Below are 26,488 nucleotides of genomic sequence, written 5' to 3' on the forward strand. Positions count from 1 at the left end.
TGAGCATCAAAAGCTAAGACACTTGGACTTTGAAAGAAATGTCAGTGGCAGATGGACACGCTTTCATTTAGCAGCCAAATATACAATAACTCTTACTGCCCCCGGAATTCCGCCGCGGCCGCACCGGAAGTCAGGCAAGGTCGCCTGTGACGGGGGCGGAGCCGCGTCCGGACCGGAAGAGGAGGCAGGCGGAGGAAATGCGTGGAGCGGCCCGGGGCTCCTGCGAGCGTGGAGCGGCCCGGGGCCGACAACAGGACGTTGCACGCGTGTTGCGGGGCTCCCTTGACCAAGAGGGAGTCCCGGGATAGGAGCCGCAGCGTCAACTCTCCCTGCCGGTGCGGAGAGCGGAGTCCCCCAGATTGCCACAGTAAGTTAAAGGGGAGAGGGGGGGCGTGTGTGTGCGTGTGTGTGTGTGTGTGTGCGTGTGTGTGTGTGTGTGTGTGTGTGTGTGTGTGTGTGTGTGTGTGTGTTCTGTATGTATGTGCGGTTCTGTATGTATGTGCGTGCGTGAGCGCTTCTGTTTCTATGTATGCGTGTGTTGTGTGGGAGCCTCGCGCAGCGCTCGTACTAATGCGCGTGCCAGTTTAGAATCGCCTGCGCGCGGCCAGGAGTGTCTCCTGGGAAGCACGCTCGGTGACATAAGATCTCGGCGGAGACGCGCTTCCGCGCGTCTTTAGCCGAGACCTAAAAATGGGATTTTACTATGGTAGCTTTCCTGCTCTGTGGCTCACTCTCCCTTTCTTTTACCTCCATTTCAAAACTAGAGTGTGACTACAGGGCCTGCCCACGCCTCCCTCTGATAAGTATTTCTTATTTGTAACTGGGATAAGTAAACCGGGTGCACACACCTGAATATACTCTATGCCGTACTATGTATAGATTCAAACAATAAAATCTGAACATGCATGCCGCTATACTAGAATTCCTAATGAGCACCTTTCTGTACTATACCTTTCATTATTTTTAAATCTGTTTGGTACCACGTTCTTCGTGTCTGACGCTGCAAAAATACTTGATCTCTTCTCTAACCGCCCTGACGAATGCACCGAACCTAAATGGGCCAGAAGAATAGGGCAGAAACATGGTGGCGTTTTTATATTGGTGTTGTAGGACCACAACATCCTTATTGCCCCTTCCCATAGTTTTTAACTGCCGCAATAATAAAGGGATACCTGGGGAAGAGTTAGGGCTTTTTATTTTAAATGTAAAAAAAAAAAATCAAGTTGTCTCCTAAGTGCTCCCTGGAATATGATTGAGCCCACCCTGACCTCTAGGAGTCAGGGTTAACCTGAGATGAAGCATGCCACTACCAGAGTGGGTGAGGGTGTAAATAAAAAAAGAGGTCCTTCCTCTTCCCACCTCTGGTGTGGTGGAAGTATATGGCTTATTTCCTCTTTCCCCTTGATTGTTTATTCATAGTGGAGAGGATCCAAAGTTTGAGTTAAGATTATTTCAGTGGGAGTACGTATCTCCTCACCTTTCATTCAGAAATGATGTCTTCACCCTTCCCAGGTCTGAGGGATTCATTCGGACCCTACTTGTTATAAGTATTCAAGTGCGTAAACTTGCATGATGTAGCAAAAAATTGTATTGTGGAATTCAGACGTCCCTTACGCTACAATAAAATCACTTCCAATGCATATCTTAGGATCCTTGGCAATTCTGGTAAAAGAAACCGTGAATCCAGGCCTTTTTTTGAACCAGGGTTTATATAACTTATTGTTGCTTGGCTCCTCAACACCACCTTGTTGTGTTTTCGTTTGTTTTTGTGTTTTTGTCTGTCACTAAATCTGAGCTGCGGTCTCAAAATTCTGTAATTTTAATTGCCATTTGTCAACAAAATACTGAATTAAATTTCCCCAGAGCACACAGATTGATAGAAAGGTTAAACCTTTAAGGTAGGAGTGCTTACAACTTACCTTTGAGAAAGATATTCAGGGTGAAGTGGCATTGTAGTGCATATTGTGGGCATATCACAACATTCCCCATTCTGTATCAAGGGTTTCATCTATCACATTTCTTAAAGGGAGGCAACCCAGACTTGCTTGCTTTTCCAAGGTTCAGGCTAAATTATCAAGTAGAAGTGGACAGGAAAAATGTCATGGATAAAGTACATAGTCACTAGACCAGGTATAGTCATTGATACAATGCACTGAAGGGAGGGAAGAACTTGGGATGGAAAATTGTGATGTGGCGAATGACAAAAGAATCAAAACTCGAGCATTCTACCTACCTTCTTTTCATCTTTTGAGATCGCGCGAATGGGAAAATTTGGTGAGTTTGTAAAATGGGCAGTCCTGGAACAACTAGTCCCTTTCTGGAGGTATGATGGGTATAAAAAGAGACAAGGACCCAAGAAATTCAAAGATTTCTAACCTGGTATTTTCAGACACCCACTAGTTCCCATCAGATGGACTTATGTTCCTTTTACCTTTTCCCCTTTGGGATTTCGTACCTGAGAAGTTTGTTGTAGTTTCCCTTGTACCTTTTGTTCCCCTTATTTTCCTTCCTTGTTATCCCCGTAGAATTCTAATACAGTGGTATCTTTCCCTTAAGTGATTTAGAACGTTGCAGCGAGCTGTTTGAAGGCTACTGCAACATCAATTTTCTGCTGTTTAGCGGTGGAAATAAACCTTCTGGAAACTTACTATACCAGTTTGATGTTTAAAATGGTTTATTTTTCTGAATGGGAGGGTTTCTGTTGCAGAAGCTGGTATTGTTGTACACTTTTGGAGGCGATCGGCAAAGCCTGTAGTCTTTGTCTGACAGCAACCAGACTCCATTGTATCATAGACATACCTTTGCACAATGTTTTGTATTTTAGTGAGTGCTTTTAGCTCTGGCTCGACAGTGTAGGTATCTGCAAAACCCTTGATTCCCAACTCTTTAATATGTAGGGTAGTGTTTGCTGCTGCAGTTCAATCTTATTTCTCTCACCTTATACTTTAACATTCCACCTCCAAGATAGTGCTTGCATTGTAGTCCACGAGGGACTATTTTACATCTGAAGAGTATTCTAAATCATTACGTATGTAACTCCTAAATACATTGTATTGGATATTGGATATTGGAGGGGTATTTGTAAAGCGCAGACGTTCGCTCCGAAGGGAGCATCTTGGCGCTATGAAAACCTGGGACCAGATCAGAGGGAGGGCAGTGGGGGGTTTAGATGGCTGCTTTAGTCCAGTCGTCAGAGAGATTAAAAATCCATGTTTTGAGGTGTTTCCTAAAGGGTTTCTCTTGCGTCTGGAATCTAAGATGCTTTGGCATACTATTCCAGGCTCTGATAGCTAGGGTGCTGAGAGTTTTTCCGCCTTTGGTTTTTAGGTTGAATTTGGGGAGGGTCATGAGGTTTTCTTGAGAGGATCTAAGAATGCGACCCGGGATGTAATGAGGGAAACGTTTCGCAAGGTAAACTGGGCCAGATTTATGGAAGGCTCGGAAGGCTACAACGAGAATTTTGAATAGGATTCTCTTGTGCAGGGGGAGCCAGTGGAGGAATCTGAGGGCAGTGGAAATAGAGGATTTACGTGGGAGTTTTAGGACCAGACGCGCGGCAGTGTGCAGGACACTTTGCAGTTTTAGTTGGGTGGATTTCTTGGTCCCTGCCAAGAGGCCGTTGCAGTAGTCCACCCGAGAGAGAATGAGGGCTACTGCAATGGTCTTTCTGGAGTCGAGCGGGAGAAAGTCGCAGAACTTTCTCATGGATTTTATAATGCCAAAGCATTTACCCGCCACGGTAGTGGCATGGGAATCAAAGGACAGATCGGAATCGAAGATGACTCCGAGGTTTCTGGCCGATGAAACTGTCTGGGGTGGAGCAGCAGAGTTATCAGGCCACCACAGAGCGGGACAAAAGGATGCGTTCTTCCCAATGGGCAGGATTTCGGTTTTGCTGGAGTTACAGCGAAGGTGGTTGTTATCCATCCATTGAAAGACCGCTGTGAGGCAGCATTTAAGGTTGAGTTCGGCCAGGTTGGAGTTGTCTTCGAGAGGGATGACAAGCTGAGTATCGTCGGCATAAGACGTGACGATTATGCCGAACGATTCTATGAGTGAAAGCAGGGGGATGAGGTATATGTTGAATAGAAGGGGACTTAAAATGGAGCCCTGGGGTACTCCACACGAGATTTTTTTTTCTTTAGATTGGAAAGGGCCCAGTGAGATGGTCTGAGACCTGTCACTGAGGAAAGACCTGATCCAGGCTAGGGCTGAGTGGGTAATGCCGATACCCATAAGTCTGTTTAGCAGTATGGAGTGGGAAATAGTGTCGAAGGCCGCCGTGAGGTCAAGAAGGATCAGGATGGCCTTCTTCCTCTGATCTTGAAGGTTTTTAATGGTGTCGGTCAGCTCGATCAGGGCGGTCTCGGTGGAATGTCTAGACCGAAAACCGGATTGCTGGGGGTGAAGTAGGTTGTGGGCATCGAGGAAGGCCTTAAGCTCTTTATGGACTAATTGTTCCGTGATTTTGCCCAGTGCGGGTAGCAGGGTGATGGGACGAAGGTTAGTTAGATCAGAGGGGGGTTTGTTCGCCTTTTTCATCAGAGGTTTAACCGTACCTTTTTTCCAGGTAAGTGGGACAGAGCCCGATTTGAGGGAGAGGTTGATTATTTCGTTGATGATGGGGTTTATTTCATCAATGATGATATGGAGGATCTTGGGGGGACAAGGGTCAGAGGGAGAGCCTGATTTGCATGAGAGAATCACTTCTCTGGTTTGAGTTAGAGTTACCGGAGAGAAATGAGTGAGGCAATTTGTGGTCGGGCGAGATTTGTCCAGCTCTGAGAAAGAGAACACCGGGGGGGAAGGGGGAAAGTTGATGTGAATGGAGCTTATTTTTTCCTCGAAGTAGTCGGAGATCTTATCGCACAGCTCTTGTGACGGGGGGATCTCTGGTTGGAGGGCTTTTGGTTTGGTAAAAGACTTTACTATGGAGAAGAGGGTTTGTTGTTTCTGATTGGCGGCATTGATGGCGTTTACATAGTAGGTTTTTTTAGCTGATTTTATAGTTGAGAGATAATTTTTTCTCAGGAGTATGTAGTTGCTACGGTCGTCGTTGTCGTATGATCTACGCCACTTGCGTTCTGCTTTCCTGCAGAGGAGGTGGGCGGCGGTAAGGTCAGGAGTATACCAGGGTGCTTTGTTTTTCGTTTTTTTTAGGGTGTTGACTTTTTTATTAGGTGGACATCGTTCGGAGATTTCTTGCGAAAGCCATTTGTTGAAAGAAACAGCATCTTTATCGATGTTTCCAGAGGAAGGGGGGGCGTTAGAAGGGGAGAGGGGGTGAGAGATAAGACTTGCCTGCACAGTTTTCCAATTAATGGAGTGAGTGTGTTGGCGGATTGGTTTTTTGCAGTTAGAAGGGAGGACATTGAGAATGTGGAAAGGGATCAGGCTGTGATCCGACCAGATTTGGGGAATGGGGGGTGAGGTGGAGATGGCTGGGAAATTAGAGCAGACACCGTCCAGGGTATGACCAAGGGAGTGTGTGGGCAGCTTGACACTTTGTTGAAGGTCGAAGATGTTCAATGTCTGCAGCAGGTTACTGGTGGAGGGGTTGATCGGTATTTCCAGGTGAAGATTAAAATCGCCCAGAAGGGTGAAGTGAGGGTAGCGGAGAAGGAAATGACCGAGTGCGTCGTTGAGGGAACCGAGGAATTTCGTCGCATTTCCCGGCGGGCGATAGATCAGCCCACCTGAAAAAGAGAGGGTGTGGCTAAGCTTGATGGAAAAACCTAGTCCCTCGGCATCGGTGAGGGGGTCGAGGCAGAATGTGTGGCAACTGAAGGAATTCCTTAAAATGACCGCGACACCTCCACCTCTACCTTTCAGTCTATCCTGTCTGTGGAAAGAGTACCCTGAGGGGAGGGCGATGGCAATGTCAGGGTTACTGTCGTCAGTAAGCCAGGTCTCGGTGATCATAAGGCAGTCCAAGTTGTGGTCAATAATAAGGTCGTGGATGTCCTGACTGTGTTTACACATGGACCTGGCGTTAATTAGACCTCCGGTGAAACAAGGTTGCGTAGGAGGGGTTGGCTGATTCGTGGCGAAGTTGAGGGTCCAACGACAATTATTACAACTAGTGGGACCAAATGTAGTTGAGAGGTCGAGTTTGCAGGGGCAGTCCGATCTGCCTTGAAGTTTGCGAAGGACATTGGGTGCATACCTGATGCCAAGAGGGTGTTGGGCAGGGGTTCCTGCGCCTGGCGCGGTCTTGGCGCGGACGGGCGCAGACGGGCTTCCCTTAGGCGCGCCTTCGGCGCGCAAACGGCGCTCCCGCTGCGCTCGTCCGCTGCGCGTCCTCTGAAAGCACATTTGTAGGGGCAAGGAAGGGGGCGTGGCCTAAAAAGGGGGCGGAGCCAGCGCGCACGCCGCTGGCGATGGCGGCTGCAAGCAGGAAGCAGGAGAGCGCGAACAGCTATTACTATCAGCTGTGCGCTGAGTGAGAGCGAGCACTGAAAAGTGCTTGGTGAATTAAAAACAAACAATAACAACAGTGACACCACACAAGAGCACGAGTGCAGTGTTAAGAACAAATTTTTAAAAGAGCAGTGGAGTACCTCCAGAACCCGGCTTCCGCCTCAGGTCTGGGACAAGGTTTACAACTACCGCTAGGAATCAGCGGGTTTAAGTAGGATGATCAGGGGGCGTGGCCTAAAAAGGGGGCGGAGCCAGCACGCACGCCGCTGGCGATGGCGGCTGCAAGCAGGAAGCAGGAGAGCGCGAACAGCTATTACTATCAGCTGTGCGCTGAGTGAGAGCGAGCACTGAAAAGTGCTTGGTGAATTAAAAACAAACAATAACAACAGTGACACCACACAAGAGCACGAGTGCAGTGTTAAGAACAAATTTTTAAAAGAGCAGTGGAGTACCTCCAGAACCCGGCTTCCGCCTCAGGTCTGGGACAAGGTTTACAACTACCGCTAGGAATCAGCGGGTTTAAGTAGGATGATCAGGGGGCGTGGCCTAAAAAGGGGGCGGAGCCAGCGCGCACGCCGCTGGCGATGGCGGCTGCAAGCAGGAAGCAGGAGAGCGCGAACAGCTATTACTATCAGCTGTGCGCTGAGTGAGAGCGAGCACTGAAAAGTGCTTGGTGAATTAAAAACAAACAATAACAACAGTGACACCACACAAGAGCACGAGTGCAGTGTTAAGAACAAATTTTTAAAAGAGCAGTGGAGTACCTCCAGAACCCGGCTTCCGCCTCAGGTCTGGGACAAGGTTTACAACTACCGCTAGGAATCAGCGGGTTTAAGTAGGATGATCAGGGGGCGTGGCCTAAAAAGGGGGCGGAGCCAGCGCGCACGCCGCTGACGATGGCGGCTGCAAGCAGGAAGCAGGAGAGCGCGAACAGCTATTACTATCAGCTGTGCGCTGAGTGAGAGCGAGCACTGAAAAGTGCTTGGTGAATTAAAAACAAACAATAACAACAGTGACACCACACAAGAGCACGAGTGCAGTGTTAAGAACAAATTTTTAAAAGAGCAGTGGAGTACCTCCAGAACCCGGCTTCCGCCTCAGGTCTGGGACAAGGTTTACAACTACCGCTAGGAATCAGCGGGTTTAAGTAGGATGATCAGGGGGCGTGGCCTAAAAAGGGGGCGGAGCCAGCGCGCACGCCGCTGGCGATGGCGGCTGGAAGCAGGAGAGCGCGAACAGCTATTACTATCAGCTGTGCGCTGAGTGAGAGCGAGCACTGAAAAGTGCTTGGTGAATTAAAAACAAACAATAACAACAGTGACACCACACAAGAGCACGAGTGCAGTGTTAAGAACAAATTTTTAAAAGAGCAGTGGAGTACCTCCAGAACCCGGCTTCCGCCTCAGGTCTGGGACAAGGTTTACAACTACCGCTAGGAATCAGCGGGTTTAAGTAGGATGATCAGGGGGCGTGGCCTAAAAAGGGGGCGGAGCCAGCGCGCACGCCGCTGGCGATGGCGGCTGCAAGCAGGAAGCAGGAGAGCGCGAACAGCTATTACTATCAGCTGTGCGCTGAGTGAGAGCGAGCACTGAAAAGTGCTTGGTGAATTAAAAACAAACAATAACAACAGTGACACCACACAAGAGCACGAGTGCAGTGTTAAGAACAAATTTTTAAAAGAGCAGTGGAGTACCTCCAGAACCCGGCTTCCGCCTCAGGTCTGGGACAAGGTTTACAAAGTAATCATATAATATATTTTTATATATATCAAAATATATTATATGATTACTTTGTATGTACAATGTATTTAGGAGAATTACATACGTAATGATATATATATATTCCGTTTTCCCCGGGAGGTGAGTTTTGTCTTCATGCACTCTCGGGTATTTTTTCAATTACAGCCATACACAACGTTTGTAGATCGGTACGGTTTTATTTCTCCAATATGCCAGCAACACCTTAAGCGTTTCGGTCTCTACGGAGACCTTGCTCACAGGAAAACCAATTCTACATTTTTTTGCTAAGTTTAAATAAAGAACATCCTCATTATTGACACATCACTTCCTGTTCACTGCACAGGGCTTGTGGGACATGTAGTTTTTAGCAAGAACATTATAACCACCTTGCGATTTATTAACCTATCCTCTAAAACCTTAAATGACTTGGAACTTAAACTACTAAAACACGGCATGAATTTCTGCCCTACCAGCGGAATAAATCTTGCAGAAACACGTGTGGATTTATACAAATATATGAGGAAGATCAAATTGGCAAAACTCTTTGTGGACAAACCCGACATGGCTAATTGGAGAAGAACAATACCACAGCCTACTATGCAAATACCATTACAGGACGCGGAACACTTTGTCAATCTAATGGAATTAAGCCAGGACCCGCAACAAAGCGGGAGGGAAGTGCAAGCGTATTGTGTGCAATTAGAAGCTGGTATTTCCAATATGAAACCAAATTCCAAATTCTATCCACAACTACCCCCAGAAAACAAAATAGACTTTTTCCATGAATGCGTAGTGAAAGACCTTTATCAACTGAAAATCCCTTACAAAAAAGACAATCTTACAAGGGAAGAACGTCAAGTTTTAAATAAACTACAGAAAGACGACACTATCGAAATCAAAATGGCAGATAAGGGTGGGAATGTAATCGTCCAGGACAAGGAAACATACATGCGAGAAGCACATTCTCAACTTCGCAACAAGGAATATTATGAAAAATTGAAAACAAATCCTTTATCGAAGCTGAAAAAAGAACTAGACCAGAAGTTACACAATTGGTTTAAACAAAATCTAATTGACAGTGATGAACACAAATACCTTCAAACATCCCATCCAAAAATGGCCACCATAAACTTCCTTCCCAAAATACATAAACACCCCACTAAACCACCAGGGAGGCCGATAATTTCGGCAAAAGGCGCATTGTTGGAACCCATTGCAAACTATTTAGACACTTTCCTATTACCTTATGTAAAAGGATTAACATCGTATGTTAAAGACATGGGAGATCTATTGAGAAGATTGGAAGATACTCCATGGCAATCTTCCTATAAACTTGTTGCTATGGATGTCATATCTTTGTACTCCAACATTCAAAATAAAATTGGCTTAGACGCTTGTAAATCCTTCTTGATGGATAGAAACATTCAATTCGCTGAGCACAACAACATGATCCTCAATGATCTCTATGTGCCTGGAGCAAAATGTATTCATGTTTGAAAAGAGATCTATCGACAATCAAAAGGCACAGCGATGGGCTTTTCTTTTAGTCCATCCTATGCCTGTCTGACAATGGGTCATTGGGAAAAAACATGGGCGTGGAGATGTGAAAATGATGTGGCAGTATCGAAAACCATAGCATGGTTAAGATACATAGACGATTTGTTGCTGATATGGGATGGAATAAATGAAGAATTTGAAACCTACTTTGAAATACTGAACAATTCAAACTTTGGTCTAAAATTCACTTATACAATCGGCGAATCAAAAGTGATTTTTCTGGATACTGAAATTTTTATTGAAAACAACACAATACAGATGACATTGCATCGTAAAAGTACTGCGACAAACGCGGTATTACATGCTCAAAGTTTTCACCAATCCAGCTTAATTCAAAATATCCCATACGGAGAATTTTTGAGAATAAAAAGAATTTGCTCGAAAGAAGAGGATTGGATTGTCAATAAAAAACTGGCTAGCAAAAGATTTGAAAAACGCAAATACCATCCTGCTGTAATCCAAACTGCTTTGAAACGATCATCCAGTGTTAAAAAACTGATTTACTGAAAGAGAAATCCAAATCAAACACAGATGACCAAAAGATCCGATTCATAATAACTCACTCAACGGCAAACCAATCCATAACGAAAATCCTAAGAAAAAATTGGCATATCTTGCATATGGATCCAAAAATATCCAAAATTGTGGGAGATCATCCCAATATAACGTATCGAAGGGCTAAGAATCTATAAGACAAATTAATCTCCAGCCACTTTCAAGATCAGAAAAAAACAGAAGCTTGGTACAAACCAAAGGGATTCTATAAATGCTCTGGTTGCAAGGTCTGTTGCATTGCCAAAAACATCAAGGAACTAGATATGGCAAATAAAAAAACATGGAAAATTAATCAACTGATCAACTGCAAAACACAATTTGTCATCTATGTTTTAGAGTGCCCGTGTTTGTTGAAATATATTGGCAGCACCAAAAAGGAACTAAAGGTGCGTATTTTGGAGCATGTCAGACCTACAATTAACAATGACGGAAGTAATGCAATGGCCAAACACATGGAAAAGGAACACAATGGGAACTGGAAAGAACTGAAATTCTATGGAATTGAGAGTGTCGGAGTAAATCAGAGAGGAGGGGATCGTGAAAAAATAATGAGACAGAAAGAATCAAAACATAATGAGCTTTCGAACTCTAAATCCTCATGGGCACAACCAGGATGAAGAACTACATTGCCATCTTTAACACTTAAAATATAATGAGCACGAACTATACCTCTCTCAAGACTTTTTAACCTTTTTTACTTATCACATGAAACGTTTCGTTGCACGATTTTGTTTCATTTATCGAATTTGCTTTTCTTTAAATTAAGATGCATAGGACATATAAGGGAACATTAAATATGTAAATGCAATTTGCATGGGAGGATGTGACACAAGGAATAACTGTTGCCATGGATTGACAATGATTATAATGCCCACTCTAGGGCTAAATTATGATGATATATGGAGTAAATGGGTTTAATAATTGAACCAACAATATATGGAATTATAATAGTAACCCATTGGAGGGTATGAATTCAACTTGTGTTTCCCATGCGTATAATATTGATATCTGTAGAAAATCGCAAGGTGGTTATAATGTTCTTGCTAAAAACTACATGTACCCACAAGCCCTGTGCAGTGAACAGGAAGTGATGTCAATAATGAGGATGTACTTTATTTAAACTTAGCAAAAAAAATTAGAATTGGTTTTCCTGTGAGCAAGGTCTCCGTAGAGACCGAAACGCGTAAGGTGTTGCTGTCATGCTGGTACATTGGAGAGAAAAAACCGTACCGATCTACAAACGTTGTGTATGGCTGTAATTGAAAAAAATACCCGAAAGTGCATGAAGACAAAACTCCCCTCCCGGGGAAAACTGAATCAATTTAAACACGGCTTGGTTCTGCCGCGCTTCGCATGCACCGCTTAAGAGCGCCTGGAAGCCCGCACCTTGGATCAAACCGAAAGCGATATATATATATGTATATATTGAGTAGAGAGACCTGTTGACTAGGAGAATTTATACTTCTCTGTACAACAGTTGTACCCTCTTTGCAGATTACTTTTGGGGCAACGTGGAATACAGAATATGCAATTGGACATTGGTGTACAATGGAGCGGTGTTGTACATACCCATTTAGCCTTCTCATTGTCTAGCTGCATGTTCTTTTGGTATTGAAACAGCCAGTGAAAATTGTTCATCTTTTCTACACAATGATACACATCTTCATCAACAAATGACAACCTGTGTTGCGTACTTTCTTATTTTAGAGTGATGTATGGTGCAGGGATTGGTTGGGCAGCTGAATAGATTCTCTTTGAGTGTTGCCCCTCGCACACTAATTGAACCCAGACGTTTGGCTTAGTGTTTTGTTTCCGAGGTTAGAAATGTGCTTCCTTTTTTGCATAGAAGAGCTCCTTGTGGGGGAGAGAGATCAACAAACAATAGCATTTCAATTTGGGAGATTGGAACTGTACACAGAGGTTCTTGAAAGTTAATGGATTTTCTTGTCACCTTTTTCTCTGGTGTGGCAATGGGTACTTCTCCCATCTGTTAACTTAGGCTTTAAACTGCAACGTCAAAATACTACTCATGTAGACCACTCTAGAAAATGTGCGCTCCCCGAACAATGTACATTAATCTCAATAGCTTTTCTATTGACAAACAAGAAGGCTCTTTCAGGCTTTTTTAGAGTTAGAAAAGCACGGTGCAAAGGACACAGAAAAATAAAATGTGTTGCTCTTTTAGAATTACATTACTTGAATGTTCTGTGCTGCAGATCCACTTTCCATAAAATTGTTTTCAATATGTTGTCATCAGTGTTTTGTTCCTTCTAGGTGCATTGTTTTATAGTATTGCTATTACAGTGTTGTCACTTTTCAGTAGGTACTGTCCTCGAACATAAAATAAATCAAACAGCACCACAGTGTTGGAGCTTATAGTATAAAAATGTTCCTGTTCCTCTTCTTCAATATCAGAAATTTGAAATTGTATCATTTTAAATATGCTATTTATGTGCCCTTCAAAGAGTGGTTGCCTAATGGAATATCCCTGAAGCAGATCTTAAAGCGCTTTCAGATTTCTCACATATCCTCAGTGTCATCGCAGTCACTTATTATATTGAAAGTCTTCTGTACCAGCAAAATGTCTAATTAGGGGACTTACGATAAGATTGAATACTTATTTTGCTCTCTAAATTTTGAATTATATGGTAATCGGCAGTGAACCCTTCCCAGACTATGCAGATGGTATAGACTTGCTAATTTATATTCTTTGTTGACGTGGTAAAATGAAGTTGTTTAACATAGTAATCCCTAAACATTGAGAAGTTTAGAGATCACTCTAACCTACAGAGGCATTTCATGTAACTAAATCAAGAAAGTTGTAGTAGGGTATGTGCCTCTATTAATCACTATGTTCTGAAAGCATTGCTTATAGTTAAGAAAAATTGTGTGTATGGATTTAAAAAAATATTTTCCTTGTTAAAAGTAAATGAAAACAGGCCTTTATTTATAGCCTGTTACTAGCTTATATTTTCAAAGGCATCATCAATGTTGTTGGCGTCTGTTCTGAACTCTAAACTTTACTTTGCAACAGTTTTGCTTTGCTGATATTACACACTGATGTACAAAATGTAAAGTATCAGACATTCTCGTTGCCTCCCATAATCTGTGGAACTCTGGGGCATTATAACATTTGTCATTCAGTCCAAAATCTAAATCTTTCAGGACGTTTCTTAAAATTGTTCTTACTGATTTTTCTGTGATCCTTTTTTGGGAGCAGGAACTTAAGGAGTCAAAGCAGCAGAGAACATAAGTGGCTCATTATTTTTGTTATACTGACAAAAACAAATTATCATTGCACATTCTCACCCAAAAATCTTAATTTCATTAATATGGTTTTATCAACGTTGACCATTATTTCGCTGATCTCACTGAGTGTGAACCCGTAGGCAGCATTCAAGAGTGGCTTTAAAACTAATTTGCTTTTTCAAAGAGGACAGACTTAACTGAAGGCTGACTGTTTTTGTTGCCTCTGGGAGGTCATTATACAATCATATTTTCGAATGTATTCACGCATGCAGTTTGGGTGGACATACAAATCCTCTGCAAACTCATTCACCTCTCTGTGTTTATGACAGCTTCTCACTCAGCTGAAAACTTAATCTGGGAAGAAACTATCCGCAGATAAAAATGTTTGCCCTTTGAGACTCGCATACTAAGTACTTTGTTCATTCGTCAATACCTTTGGCCCTTGTTCTGGCTAAACCATAGATAAACAAATACATTGAAAAAAATCTGCTTTCTGATCAGTTGTTGGAGGTGGCCAATGGATAGCCATCAATCTTCTAAGTGGGTGGGCATTGGGTTTGGTGGTTGTTGCTTTCTCAGAAGACTGATTCTTTTTGTGATATAATGATTTCTGCTATTTTCTGACCAGGCCTTGAAAAATCTACTTGCAATGTCAAGTGAGATTTTATCAGGTAAGCTATTTTGAGCTATTTTTAGCATTTACTTGTCTGTGCTGGCAGTTAACTTAAACTTGAAGGGAAAGGTGTTCTGTTTATTCAGAAAGTGAACGAGCAATACATCTTGTTTTTGTCTTGACACATTGGCTGTGTGTTCAAAAGTTTTCTGTACTGCAGACCTGCTCAACTCACATATTTGATGGTGCTCACATATGTGATAAAGAAGAAAATGGCATCTCAGTGAATTAAAATACTTGCCCAGGATCACATAATTTGAAACCAGTTTATGGTTCAGTAGCATTATAATTAGGTTGAGTAGATTATTTAACTCACTAGACCTGCAGGTCAAGTAAATTTGTTAGGATTTTTAGAGGCCTGTTGACCGATTTATTTTCAGGTTTTTTTCCATTGTATAAGACTTGTAGCACTTGCTACAATGATAAAATATTTGATCCTCTTCACCCATCAATTTCAATCTATGTGACGTTAATCTTGCAGTATTTCTACAGCATCTCAAACTCTTCTGTCCAGCCACAGTTGATGTTTGCTTTTCATTCGGATTAGTTTGGCATACGACACATTTTTCTTTGTTGAAGGAGACCTCAGATATTGTAGCTAGCAACACTGTCATTAGTTAAAGATCCTCTGCTACCTCCTGGTTCGCTTATGTTTACAAATTTGAATCAACGGAAAACCTGAAACAAAAGCAATATTGAAATAAATTACCAAAATGATGGCTAAAACATATCTTTATAGGGCCACCATTTTATAAAATAGTGGAAGGCTTGCTCTGAAGTTATTTTCTGTCTCTATAGGACCTTTTGTCCCACAAAACCTTTGTTTTGACACCAAAATAAAGCATATAGATCTCATGGTTCCTGAAATATTACAACACTGCAACACATCTGCCATTTATAAAAATGTCGTCCAGAAAAATTGGGCCTGGATTAGTAGTGTCGACCCAAGCTAAATTACTTCTCTAATAATACAAAAAGAAAAATCGCTATACAATTTTTTTTACGTAGGTATAGCAAGGGGCCACAATTAAACATTTACAAAAAAAAACCCTCCCATATTTCAGGAATTACAGGTCCTCTTCAGGTCATGTTAGTCTTCATAACCTTCAGCAAAGGATCAGGAATAATTCAGATTTACACTTGCTTAATAATTTTCAACTCTGAAAGCTAGAAGAACTTTTATAACTAAGCAATGGATGAACATTCACTCTTGCTTAATGATAGTTACAATATGAATAAGTATAACCTGAATTAAAATGGTAAAGACATATGAGCTGAAATCATGGTCTGTTAATGGAGAAGACACTATGGTAACTGCCTACAATTTATGTGGCTAGTACAATATTCCAAAAATTCCTATAGGACTCCGTTAACCAAGATCAAAGCCAGAAAACAAGCTTTTCAATGATGGTTATGCAGGGAGTAAAGACCAAAGCGAATTGATGTATATGAACTGTATCCTTACTATGCCATAGAAAAGCAATTGTATCGGGTATGTTGAGATCATATTGCAGCAGGCGTAGAGATTGAGTGGCAGCTAACACAACCTTGTAATGGTCCCATTGATAGAAAATTGGCTGATTGATTATTTCACTTTGCTTTGAAGGCTTTCTTAATTTTCTTTTCAAACTGCTTGTTTGAATACAGTCGTCAAGGATTTTAATGCATTGGATTTTTGATCAGTACTTAATTGTTGGAGAAGATCTGAAAAAAATTGGTCTTGTGAACTACTCCAAACGAAACCTGGGATACTTGCACACAATTGAGGTTGTTGGAATCAAACATTAATTTAATCTGTTTATTCATATTTTGGAATGCTTATTAATGTTCGTTCTACGTGAGATTTTCCAGATATAACGAAGTATGTTTTACAGACCCAATCATTAAATGATGAAATTATTCCCATGGTTCATTATATTAATATGATACACTGGAACATTTCTTGTCTATATCTGTGCACTCAGCGCTTAGTATGTAAAAACAGTTCTCAAAAATAGATAACTCATAAGTTGCTGTTTTAATTTCATTTAGGGAAAAAGTCACTTATGGAAAAACATCTTCTTGCATGCTTTGCCTATGTGTAAGCCTTTCAATGACTGATGGATGTTTGTTATCTGTAATATTAACTCATAAAATTATCTATTTTACAGATACCACAAAATAAACCAGGGGCAACTTCAGGCTGCAAACCCCTCAACGATGCTACCCCTGCTGTTCCAGGAAACGATAACAGCCCCCTTGATTCAGTAAGCAATGCTTTTTAAAAATTAGTTAAGGAATTGTTGGTAGGTTTTCAAACAATTATCCAAATTTAATATGATTTAGTATCCATTCATTATTCTATAGTAGATATGTGAAGATTTATTTAAATGTAAGTTTGAGACACTAAAAAAAAAGAAATTGTGAATGTTTCTGTTTGGGACACCAAAGAAAATATTATTGATATTAAATTGTTGAATGATATTATCAGTTTTGTTAGAATTTTTTCCAATATTCCCCAAAAACGTTTTGCCTTTTCTTTCCAATATAGTGATGAATCCTTTTTCATCTGACCATTTATTTGTAACAGATTCTATTGTTTTTTCTTTCCTACTTATAGGTTCATAAAAAAAGAGGCTTCAGTAACCAAATGCAAAATTGTTCAAATGGAATCTCAATCGTGGTGGTCTAAGCTGATTTGTTTCACAACAATTAGCCTGTTTTTGAAGGCTTTATATTCTTATGCTTTGAAATATTTGAAAATTGTGCTTGAGGGGGTTTAATGAAATCACAGAGCACCATTGAGCAATGCATTGGTCATTTTGGGCCTTACATTTATATATTTTCAGTTTTTTGATTGACGTTTGTTAAAGATTTTCATTATGGTAATCTTCTGTAGCCTTTCCTAGGAAGCTTAATGTTAAAAGCAGTAGAGACTTTTAACTACTTGGGGGATGTTATTAGGGGTTCCAGTGCCTATTCCTTCTCTTTGCATCATTCTCGCCTGCGAAGATGGCTACCTTTTTTTTTATAAGACGGTACAGCACTCCCCGTCAGTTAGTCACATCTGTAGAAATTGCAGTGAACGATCTGCTGTCACCAAATGTTTACAAGGCAAAATATTGTAGTCTAGCTCTTTCAGTATGTCAGCAACTTGTAAAAGTTTTCAGAAACAGGAAAGGTTAAGGCAATTCTGTAAATACTCCCAACATACAGGTGTAACAACAAAAGTTATGGCGGACCTTGTTGAAAGTTGATCATGGAATACTACCCTATCAAAAAGGTGTCTTGTCTTCTCCTTTACATTTATAAATAGGAGTTAACCCTTCATTCCACTGTACTCCTATTAAAGCATGTTCTTTTCAGATATACTGCAGACACTTCATGGATCCAGACATTGTTTACCATACGTGTGACATGGGCAGGCATGACCCTGTTACAGTGCAATGTATTATAAAGTTGGTCATGTGCAAAATGCAGGTATTGCGCCATTCTTTTAAATTTTCATTAATAGTCAAGTGGAGACTCTGGACTTGAATATCACAGGTGGGTTGATCAAAAATCGTCGAGTTCTAAATGCCCTCTATTTCTTTGAATATTGAAATACCACTGTCATAGCCTCACTCTTTATTATCCTCATAATGGTCCCAAACAGCGGAGAGTTTTTTTGTACAGGTGATTACCAGCAGACTAAACCCGAATGCCTCCCATTTGATCCCTCCTAACAGCCAATCCAAACTTAATCCAATCTGTCAATGCCAGCTCCATCTTAGGGTGCTACATATTTTTTGTGGGGCATAGTAGGTCAAACCTTACCAGCAGTTCTAGAAGACACATGGAAGTCTTTAGCCCAAACCATTCAGAATGTCCGGATGCTGCAAAATGTGTTACTTGGGCTGGCCTGGACAGGACACAACAGATTGAGTGGGCTGTGCAGTAGGCACAAGCTTAGTGCTTCTAGGCCATGCCAGAGGATATCTGGGGATATCAAGGGATATCTAGGCATCTTTAATGCATATGTCATTTTAGAGCGCTCGCCTCTTGTGTGAAAAAGAAGACTCAAACCTGAAACGCTTGAAAGAATGTTGCTCTACTTTGTGTTCCTTTTGGGTTTTCTGCATCTACCAGCCATTTTTCACCAACGGTTTCACCCCTTTTGGGATATGCCAGAGTTTTTCAATGTTTCCAGTACCAGATCCTGCAGCTGATACAACAAAGTTCAGGCATTTAATGGCAGAGGCCGCATTTCCCAGAGACCGCATTCAGGAAATCAGGGGGCGTGTGCAACTCAGTCCCCAAACCTCCGGCAACCACAATCGCATAACTACTTTAGTGTGTCCTTTTTGACACACACCCACCTTGTGGGGGGGAGGATCAGATATTGCTGAGACCTCTTAGGATGCATGGTTCCTCAAATTTTCCAATGAGCCTATGCCCTTCCAATTTTTCCTACCCCGCCGCAACTTCCACCCCCTATCAATGTAATATGGCTGTGGACATTTCACATGTCTGGCCAAAAGTGCCTGCATTTCTTGTTAGAAAACATAGGACCCATGGAGAGGGTTCCGGCTTCAGAGGTAGGAACTGGGTGTTAATCCTGCTACTTCCTTGTGCTGAAGGATTGAGGACCTATCCTGTTTCAAATCTCTGCCCTCTAAATGCTTTCCTCTGGAAGGACAAAGTAAAGTTATCTTCCAGGGGAACCTCATCATTAGTCATAAGCACTGAATATTCCCACCCTGGAAATAATAAAAAAATATATATGAAACCATATATATATATACAACTCTCTCTCCTCCTCCTCCTCCTCCTCCTCCTCCTCCTCCTCCTCCTCCTCCTCCTCCTCCTCCCCCTCCTCCCCCTCCTCCCCCACCCCATTTGAGCCAAAGCACAGTTATCCACTGCGTCTCCTGACCCTGAAAAGTCTTTGTTCTTTCTTCTCGTCGTTTGAGTGAGCTGCAAGCAATCTGCCCGGCTGTACAACACAGCATTTTTTTTACCATGACCTCATGGAAAGGGCATCAAAGAGGTTTGGACTGCCAATTACAACAGAACAGTCTGACTGTTTCCTTTATGACTTCAAGGAAGAATACAGGATGTCAGTTAGGTCCAGTCCCATAATTGAGCATGTGTGGGATGAAGGAATCAGGATCATGCAAAACCCGGCCACAGTCATCCCTGTTCTTCCCCGGCTGGAGAAGAAATATAAAGCCCCGGATGGCAGTCCAGCGTGTCTTCTTGGACAGCCTAAGCCTGATTCTGTGATCTCGCAGGCAGCACAGAGCAAATCCAAAACCCCATTGACGCCTCTAACTACACCTCCAGACAAGGAAGGGAGGCGCTTGGATATTGTGGGTAAAAGATTTTCCTCCATGGCCAGCCTTCTTGTCCGAGCAGCGAATGCTCTAGCCATTCTAGGCAGGTACGATCGCCAGATGTGGTGCGACTTGGAGCCATTTGTAGAACAACTGCCAGACTCAGCGAAGGAGGAGGCCAGGAGAGTTCTGATGGAGGGAGAAAGATCATCCTCGGAAGTGATTGATTGTGCGATGGACATAGCTTCCACTGCTTTTCGAGCTTTGGCCGGTTCAGCGGTATTGCGCCGTCAGGGCTGGTTGCGAGCTACCTGGTTTCGTCAAGAGGTCCAAAATAAGATCCTGGACCTCCCATTTGATGGTGAAATGCTGTTCGGCAAGCATGTGGATGACGCCCTACAGAATATCAAAAAGGACACTGACACGGCAAAGTCCTTGGGGTCGTTGAATTATCGAAAGGTCCCATTCAAAGGAGCGAGAGGCAGGGGTTTCTCTACTTATAGAGGCAACAACCAGCAAAGATATTCAACGCAGACTTCACAGTCTTACAAGACTCAATATTCAAATCGACGCCAAGGCCAATCGGCGTCTTACTCTCGCCAATCTTAGAGAGGGCGTCAGAATAGCAAGGGTCGCGACAATGCCAAGAGACAATAGCGGCCTCCTGGCTCTTTCTACTGTTCCTCCCCTGACAGTAACATCAGTAGGGGGCAGGATATCTTTTTGTCTGGACAGCTGGGGAAAGATAATATCAGACCAGTGGGTCCTGAATATTGTTCAGAGTGGCCATACGTTGAAGTTCCAAGATCTTCCTCCAACCAGATCTCCAGGCGCCAATCAATCAAGACATCTGGGTCTGCTACGCCTCGAAGCCCACCAGCTTTTCATCAAGGGGGCAATAGAGCCGGTACCTCTCTCTCAGAGGGCAGAGGTTTTTATTCCAGGTTCTTCCTGGTTCGAAAGACGGCAGATACTTGGCGCCCCATTTTAGATCTACGAGAGCTCAACACTTCTCTCATCAAACTGTCTTTCAGGATGGTCACTCTCCAGGATATTCTTTGTCTACTGAACCCGGGAGACAATATGGCGTCTTTTTAGAAGATGCGTACTTCCACGTACCGATCCACCCAGCTCAGAGGCAATATTTACGCTTCACAGTAGGCAAGAGCCATTTCCAATTCAAAGTTCTTCCGTTTGGCCTTCGGTCGGCGCCACTGATTTTCTCAAAGGTGCTTTCCTCAGGAAGCAATCCCTGGAAGTTTTCCCCTACTTGGACGACTGGCTAGTCAAGGCTCCATCTTTCCAAGAAACTTCCAAGGCCATTTCAACTTGCATCCAATTGTTCAATCACCTGGACCTTCAGCTCAACGAGAAGTCAGTTCTTCGACCTTCCAGGTCCGCAAGATTCCTAGGGGCCATTTTAGACACGGAACAGTGCAAAGCTCGTCCTTCAGACGAACGTCAGCAAAAACTGATGCTCTCAGCTCGCCAGGTGCAGAAAAAGAAACCCTTTCAGTTTGGTGCTACAAGTCCCTGCTCGGATCGATTTCATCTTGCATACCATTAGTACCGCATTGCATACTGCGGATGCGTCCTCTGCAGGAGGAACTAGACAAACAATGGTGCCAAGTAGAGGGCTCGTTCAACGACAAAATTTTGGTTACACAGCAGATGAAAAAGGCATGCGAGTGGTGGTTGGTGAAAGAGAACATCGCAGAAGGTCTAACATTCAGGATTCCACCATCTGCTATGGTCCTAACAACTGATGCCTCATTAGAAGGCTGGGGAGCAGTTCTCCAAGAACTTCAAATCAGTGGACACTGGAGTCCAGAACAGCGCCAGTGCCACATTAATTTTTTGGAACTGACAGCCGTTCGGTTAGCTTTGCAAGCTTTCCTCCCGAGAGTTCGAAATCGCACAGTGCTGGTCCGGACGGACAATACGACGGCCATGTACTATATCAACAAGCAAGGGGGGACGAGATCACAAACTCTGTCCAAGGACTTTGGGATTGGGCTATTCTTCACAAAGTCACTCTACAAGCGGAAAACCTGCCAGGCTCTCTCAATATTACAGCAGATGCACTAAGTCGCCAGAAACAGGCGAATCACAAATGGGAATTGAATCCGTCCGTTCTGGAGGAAGTGTTCTCAGGCTGGGGAACACCGACCATAGACCTCTTTGCGTCTCCGGAGAACGCCAAATGCCAGTTCTACGCAAGCAAGGAACACCATCAGGGATCCTTGGGGAATGCGCTTTCAATGGCTTGGTTCGGCGCATTCTTTTACGCTTTTCCACCAATTCCTCTCATTCCACGAGTGCTCCGGAAAATCAAAGCGGAGCCATGCAGGATGATTCTCATTGCTCCAGCGTGGCCCCGGCAGTTCTGGTACACAGAACTTCTTCTACTCTCTCAGGATCGTTCAATTTGCCTGCAACTAGTTCCGTCTCTGTTATCAAGGGATAAAGGTCAGGTGCTCCATCCGGATCCGGGGTCGCTGCATTTAACAGCGTGGCTCCTGAATACAGAGAATTTCGACATCTGAATCTCACCAAGGAGTGTAGAGAGGTTTTGTCCCAGGCTCAATTACTTCCCTTCCCTGACGAATGGAAAATGATATCCATTAGGCCATTGCTAAAAAAACCCAATCTGGACGGCGAAAATCCCAACAGCTATAGACCAATAGCCAGGATCCCTTTTGCCGCTAAAATTCTGGAAAAATTACTAAACAAACAACTATCCCAACATCTGATGGACGGAGACTGGCTGGACCATTCACAATTTGGTTTTAGGGCGGAGCATGGCACAGAGACGGCCTTGATCACAGCAGTGGAGGAACTCAGGACAATAATGGATAATGGATCGAAGGCCGCACTGATATTACTTGACCTATCGGCGGCCTTCGATACGGTTAGCCATGAAATCCTCATAACACGGCTAAAAACAGCAAACATTCATGAGTCAACTTGTGCTCTTATAGCCTCATATTTGGAAAATAGAACATTCTCAGTTGAATCTGGAGAAGCAAAGTCTAATCTGTTCAGCTTGCCATGCGGAGTTCCGCAGGGATCATCGATGAGCCCCACGCTTTTTAATTTATACGTAGCCCCACTAGCGCAAATAATAAGGAACGAGGGATTCACCCCTATATCCTACGCCGACGACACCCAAATTGTGGTGTCGATAAACAAAGAGGTACAAGACACAGCAGCAAAATTCCAATGCTGCATGACAAAAATCAGCCAATGGATGCAAACGAATTGTCTAAAATTAAACGGCGATAAGAGTGAAGTACTGATACTAGGTGGCGACACAAACATATGGTCACATTTATGGTGGCCCACAGATATGGGAAGATGCCCAGATTCGTCGGAAAAGGTAAAAAACCTAGGAATAATGCTAGATACCAACCTCTCTTTTGACGCACAAGCAAGCAAACTAGCTTCATCACTCTGGTACATCCTGAAAATGATAAGAAAAATACTACCTTACATACCACATGACTCTCGGAAAACGGTGGTGACGGCATTGGCCTTATCCAGATTGGATTATGGAAATGGTCTATATGTTGGAGCAAGGAAGAAAATTCTACTTAAATTACAACGCCTGCAGAATGCAGCAGCAAGGCTGATACTGGAAATCCCAAAGTATGAAAGAGTAAGCCACAAACTTAAGAGCTTACACTGGCTCCCAATAGCAAGTAGGATAGATTTCAAGTCACTATGCTTGGCATACAAGGCAATAAATGGAACAGGATCAAAATTTTTAAAAACACACCTACAACTGTATGAGCCAAATAGACTTCTGAGATCTGGACAAAGGAAACTCATAAAAGTACCCAGATACAGAAGAACAAACTGGGGAGGCAGAAGCTTCATAGTGCAGACAGCAAAGATGTGGAACCAATTACCGCTGGAATTAAAAAACAGCCCATCCCTGATAACCTTTAGAAAGGGAGTCAAAACATGGCTTTTTGCTAAACAGCCCTAACTACATACTTAGGAGTCAGTGGGAATCTCAGCGCCAAGACGCCTTTTGGCATTCGCGCGCTATACAAATTTAAAAATCAAATCAATCAAATCAAATCAAATTACTAATAAGACGTACAAAGCAAAATGGAAGAGATTCTGCCTGTGGTGTCAGAGAAAACGTCTCCATCCTTACAAGTCTCTTCCTCAACAAATTTTGCCATATATACTGTCGTTGGCTAAGTCTGGTTTGGCTCACTCTACAGTCAAGGTGCATCTGGCAGCCATCTCAAGATTCAGGCAAACTTCATCAGGCCCTTCTCTATGGCCTTCTAGAATTATTAAACTGTTCTTGAAAGGCCTGTTTCGGATGTATCCTCCAGTTCGTCCACCTCCTCCAATTTGGCAGCTCAACCTGGTGTTGGCTCAACTAATGAAGGCTCTGTTTGAGCCTATTCACAAGGCGGACTTGAAATTACTATCTTGGAAGCTAGCCCTCCTCTTAGCTCTAACATCGACTAGGAGGGTTAGTGAGCTTCAGGCGCTGTCCATAGTGGAACCTTTCCTTCAATTCAAAAGAGATGTTCTTATCCTTAGAACTAATCCAAAGTTCATCCCGAAGGTTCCGTCCGAGTTCCATTTGAATGAACCCTTGATTCTAAAATATTTTTTTCCGCGGCCTTCTACTCGGGCGGAACCAACATTGCATTCTTTGGATGTTCAAAGATGCTTGAAACTCTATTTGGAGCGTGCAAAGTCCTTTAGAAAGTCATTGCAGTTTGTCGCCTATAGCGCACCACGGAAGGGATGTGCTTTAATAAAGACAAGCATTTCCCGCTGAATATCCTGTGCGATTCAATTCTGCCATCAGGAAGCAGGCAAACCTCTGGGCAGAAAGGTTCGTGCGCATTCCACAAGAGCGGTGGCATCTTCGGTGGCTCTTTTTTCAGGAGTCACGATCAAGGACATATGCAGGGCAGCAACGTGGAGCAGTACTCATACCTTCACGAAGCATTACTGCGTAGTCTACAGGACAGGACGACGCTGCTGTTGGTCAAGCAGTCCTCCGGAATCTGTTTCAGTGAGAGGTGAGCTTTCCCTACAATCCCTCCTTCCTGTATTGCACATTTTGTTTCAGTGATGTTTTCTTTTCTTATGGTAACAATTTATCAATGTTCGCTGTAAACATCACTAGTGGGCATGTAATGCTCTCTCTCTATATATATATATATATATATATATATATATATATATATATATATATATATATATATATATATATATATATATATGACAAAATGTGCTTTGGTGATTTACTGCTGGCTATTCTGATACAAAGCATGGGACTCTATGAAAGTTCCAATACTGGGGTAAGAAAACAAGTTACTTACCTGTAACTTAGGCTCCCCAGTATTGGTAACTTTCCCATGCGCCCACCCTCCTCCCCTGGGAAAGCTCAGTCTTTTTACAGAGATAGTGGCGGTTTGCACAACGGCTACGAAAATCTGAGGCTCTGAGCTCTCTCAGGAAGGTTCTATGGGGTGGTTCTGACGGAAGTTTGGTCTCTTTTACACAAAGAGGGTGATAGGATACAAAATTAGATGAGGCCTAAGCCTATTTTCTCTTTTGTTTCTACGGTTATGATATATTTTTTTTTTACCAAGGCTCCCATTCCGACGACGAGGAATGATACAAAGCATGGGAATCTATGAAAGTTACCAATACTGGGGATCCAAAGTTACAGGTAAGTAACTTGTTTTCTTCTCAACCTTCCAGCATTCTTTGCCCGCTTGATAACTCGAAAGAGGAGAAACCCCATTCCTTGGACCCCAAAAGATCCCTCTGCTTCTAATTCGATTATACCAGAGGCCATAGGAGGATGATAAACTCTTAGTGGGCTTTTCAGCTGTAAAGAAAGGCAAGGCAATACATACTGAAAAGAACCCATCTCCATGTGGGTAGTGAACTAATTACAATCTGGTATGCACTACTTAAGAAGCAGCCACCTGAAAGATTAAATACTCCATCCACTCAAGCCAAGGCTTGCACTACTGGGATTATGTTGATTGATTCATAGGGTAAAGATCCCGTTCTCAGAAATGTATGTCACACTGCGGTTCAATGTGACACTTCTGCACAGGTTTTTATTTACATGTTCTGTGAGTTTTTTCCTGTTCACCTAACCACTGCATAATGTATGTCTGTTTGCACTGACCGTACCATTTGGCAACCACTGAGTGCCAACCACTGCATGTGCAGGTCTGCCGTTGAAGACAGTTTGCCAGTGTTCTGAGGACATTGTTCCCAATGACATATCATACTAGATATGCTGTTCTTAATTTTACTTGTTTTTCTTCTTCTATTTCTACTTTCAGGTTTGACAATCATACATTTATACCAGGTATTTTAACTTTGAGGAATACCTACATCACAACATAGGTGTGGGGTAGGTTCCCACCCCCCTTGTATTGGTCCTGAAGAAGTGCTGTGGATCCGCTTTAGACTGTTATGTGCGAAACATACTGAGCAGATTATACTACACCAGTACATTCACAGCTTTGGGCTTATGCCCTTACATTAGACCCAACCATTTTTTTGGTCTTTTAATCATGCAAGGAGTACCATCACATTCAAATATCTATATGGAATCTCCTAGACAGTTTTACTCAATTTTTACTCTCCTTTACATACTACCACTCCATACTCTGACAGCCTCACACCTACACCCTCCATCATACAGCATAAATGACGAAAGTGTCCACTAAAGTGACCCTTCGTGGAGTCCGTAGGGCATTGCAGCACCGGCCCGACTAGGAGCAATGCCCAATGATGAAGCATGACACCCCCAGCGTGTGAGGGCAACAAGAAACAATCTGTAGGATTTCTTTTTGTTCCCTCTGTTTTGAGATTCACCCTCCCTCTATTTCTATTCCCTCTTGCATCTTGACATTAACAGAACCTCCTTGATTGATTTAATGATTCTTTTATAGCCTAGGTACTGGACCTTTATTGGCTCCTTGTCCCCCATCTCT

General features: G+C 42.9%; 1 protein-coding gene across 10 annotated transcripts in view; it reads left to right on the forward strand.

The window, feature by feature from the left end:
• The window catches only part of RERE (arginine-glutamic acid dipeptide repeats), a 1,284,697-nt gene that overhangs the window by 505,224 nt on the left and 752,985 nt on the right, over nt 1-26,488 (forward strand). For all 10 annotated transcript variants that reach the window (XM_086921406.1, XM_086921411.1, XM_086921410.1 and 7 more), the window contains exon 4: nt 16,344-16,439. In XM_086921406.1, coding sequence (XP_086777532.1) covers nt 16,344-16,439 — 96 coding nt within the window. The remainder of the gene's footprint in view (nt 1-16,343; nt 16,440-26,488) is intronic.

The sequence above is a fragment of the Lissotriton vulgaris genome, chromosome 5 (genome assembly GCF_964263255.1).
Source record: "Lissotriton vulgaris chromosome 5, aLisVul1.2, whole genome shotgun sequence".
NCBI classification, from domain to species: Eukaryota; Metazoa; Chordata; class Amphibia; order Caudata; family Salamandridae; genus Lissotriton; species Lissotriton vulgaris.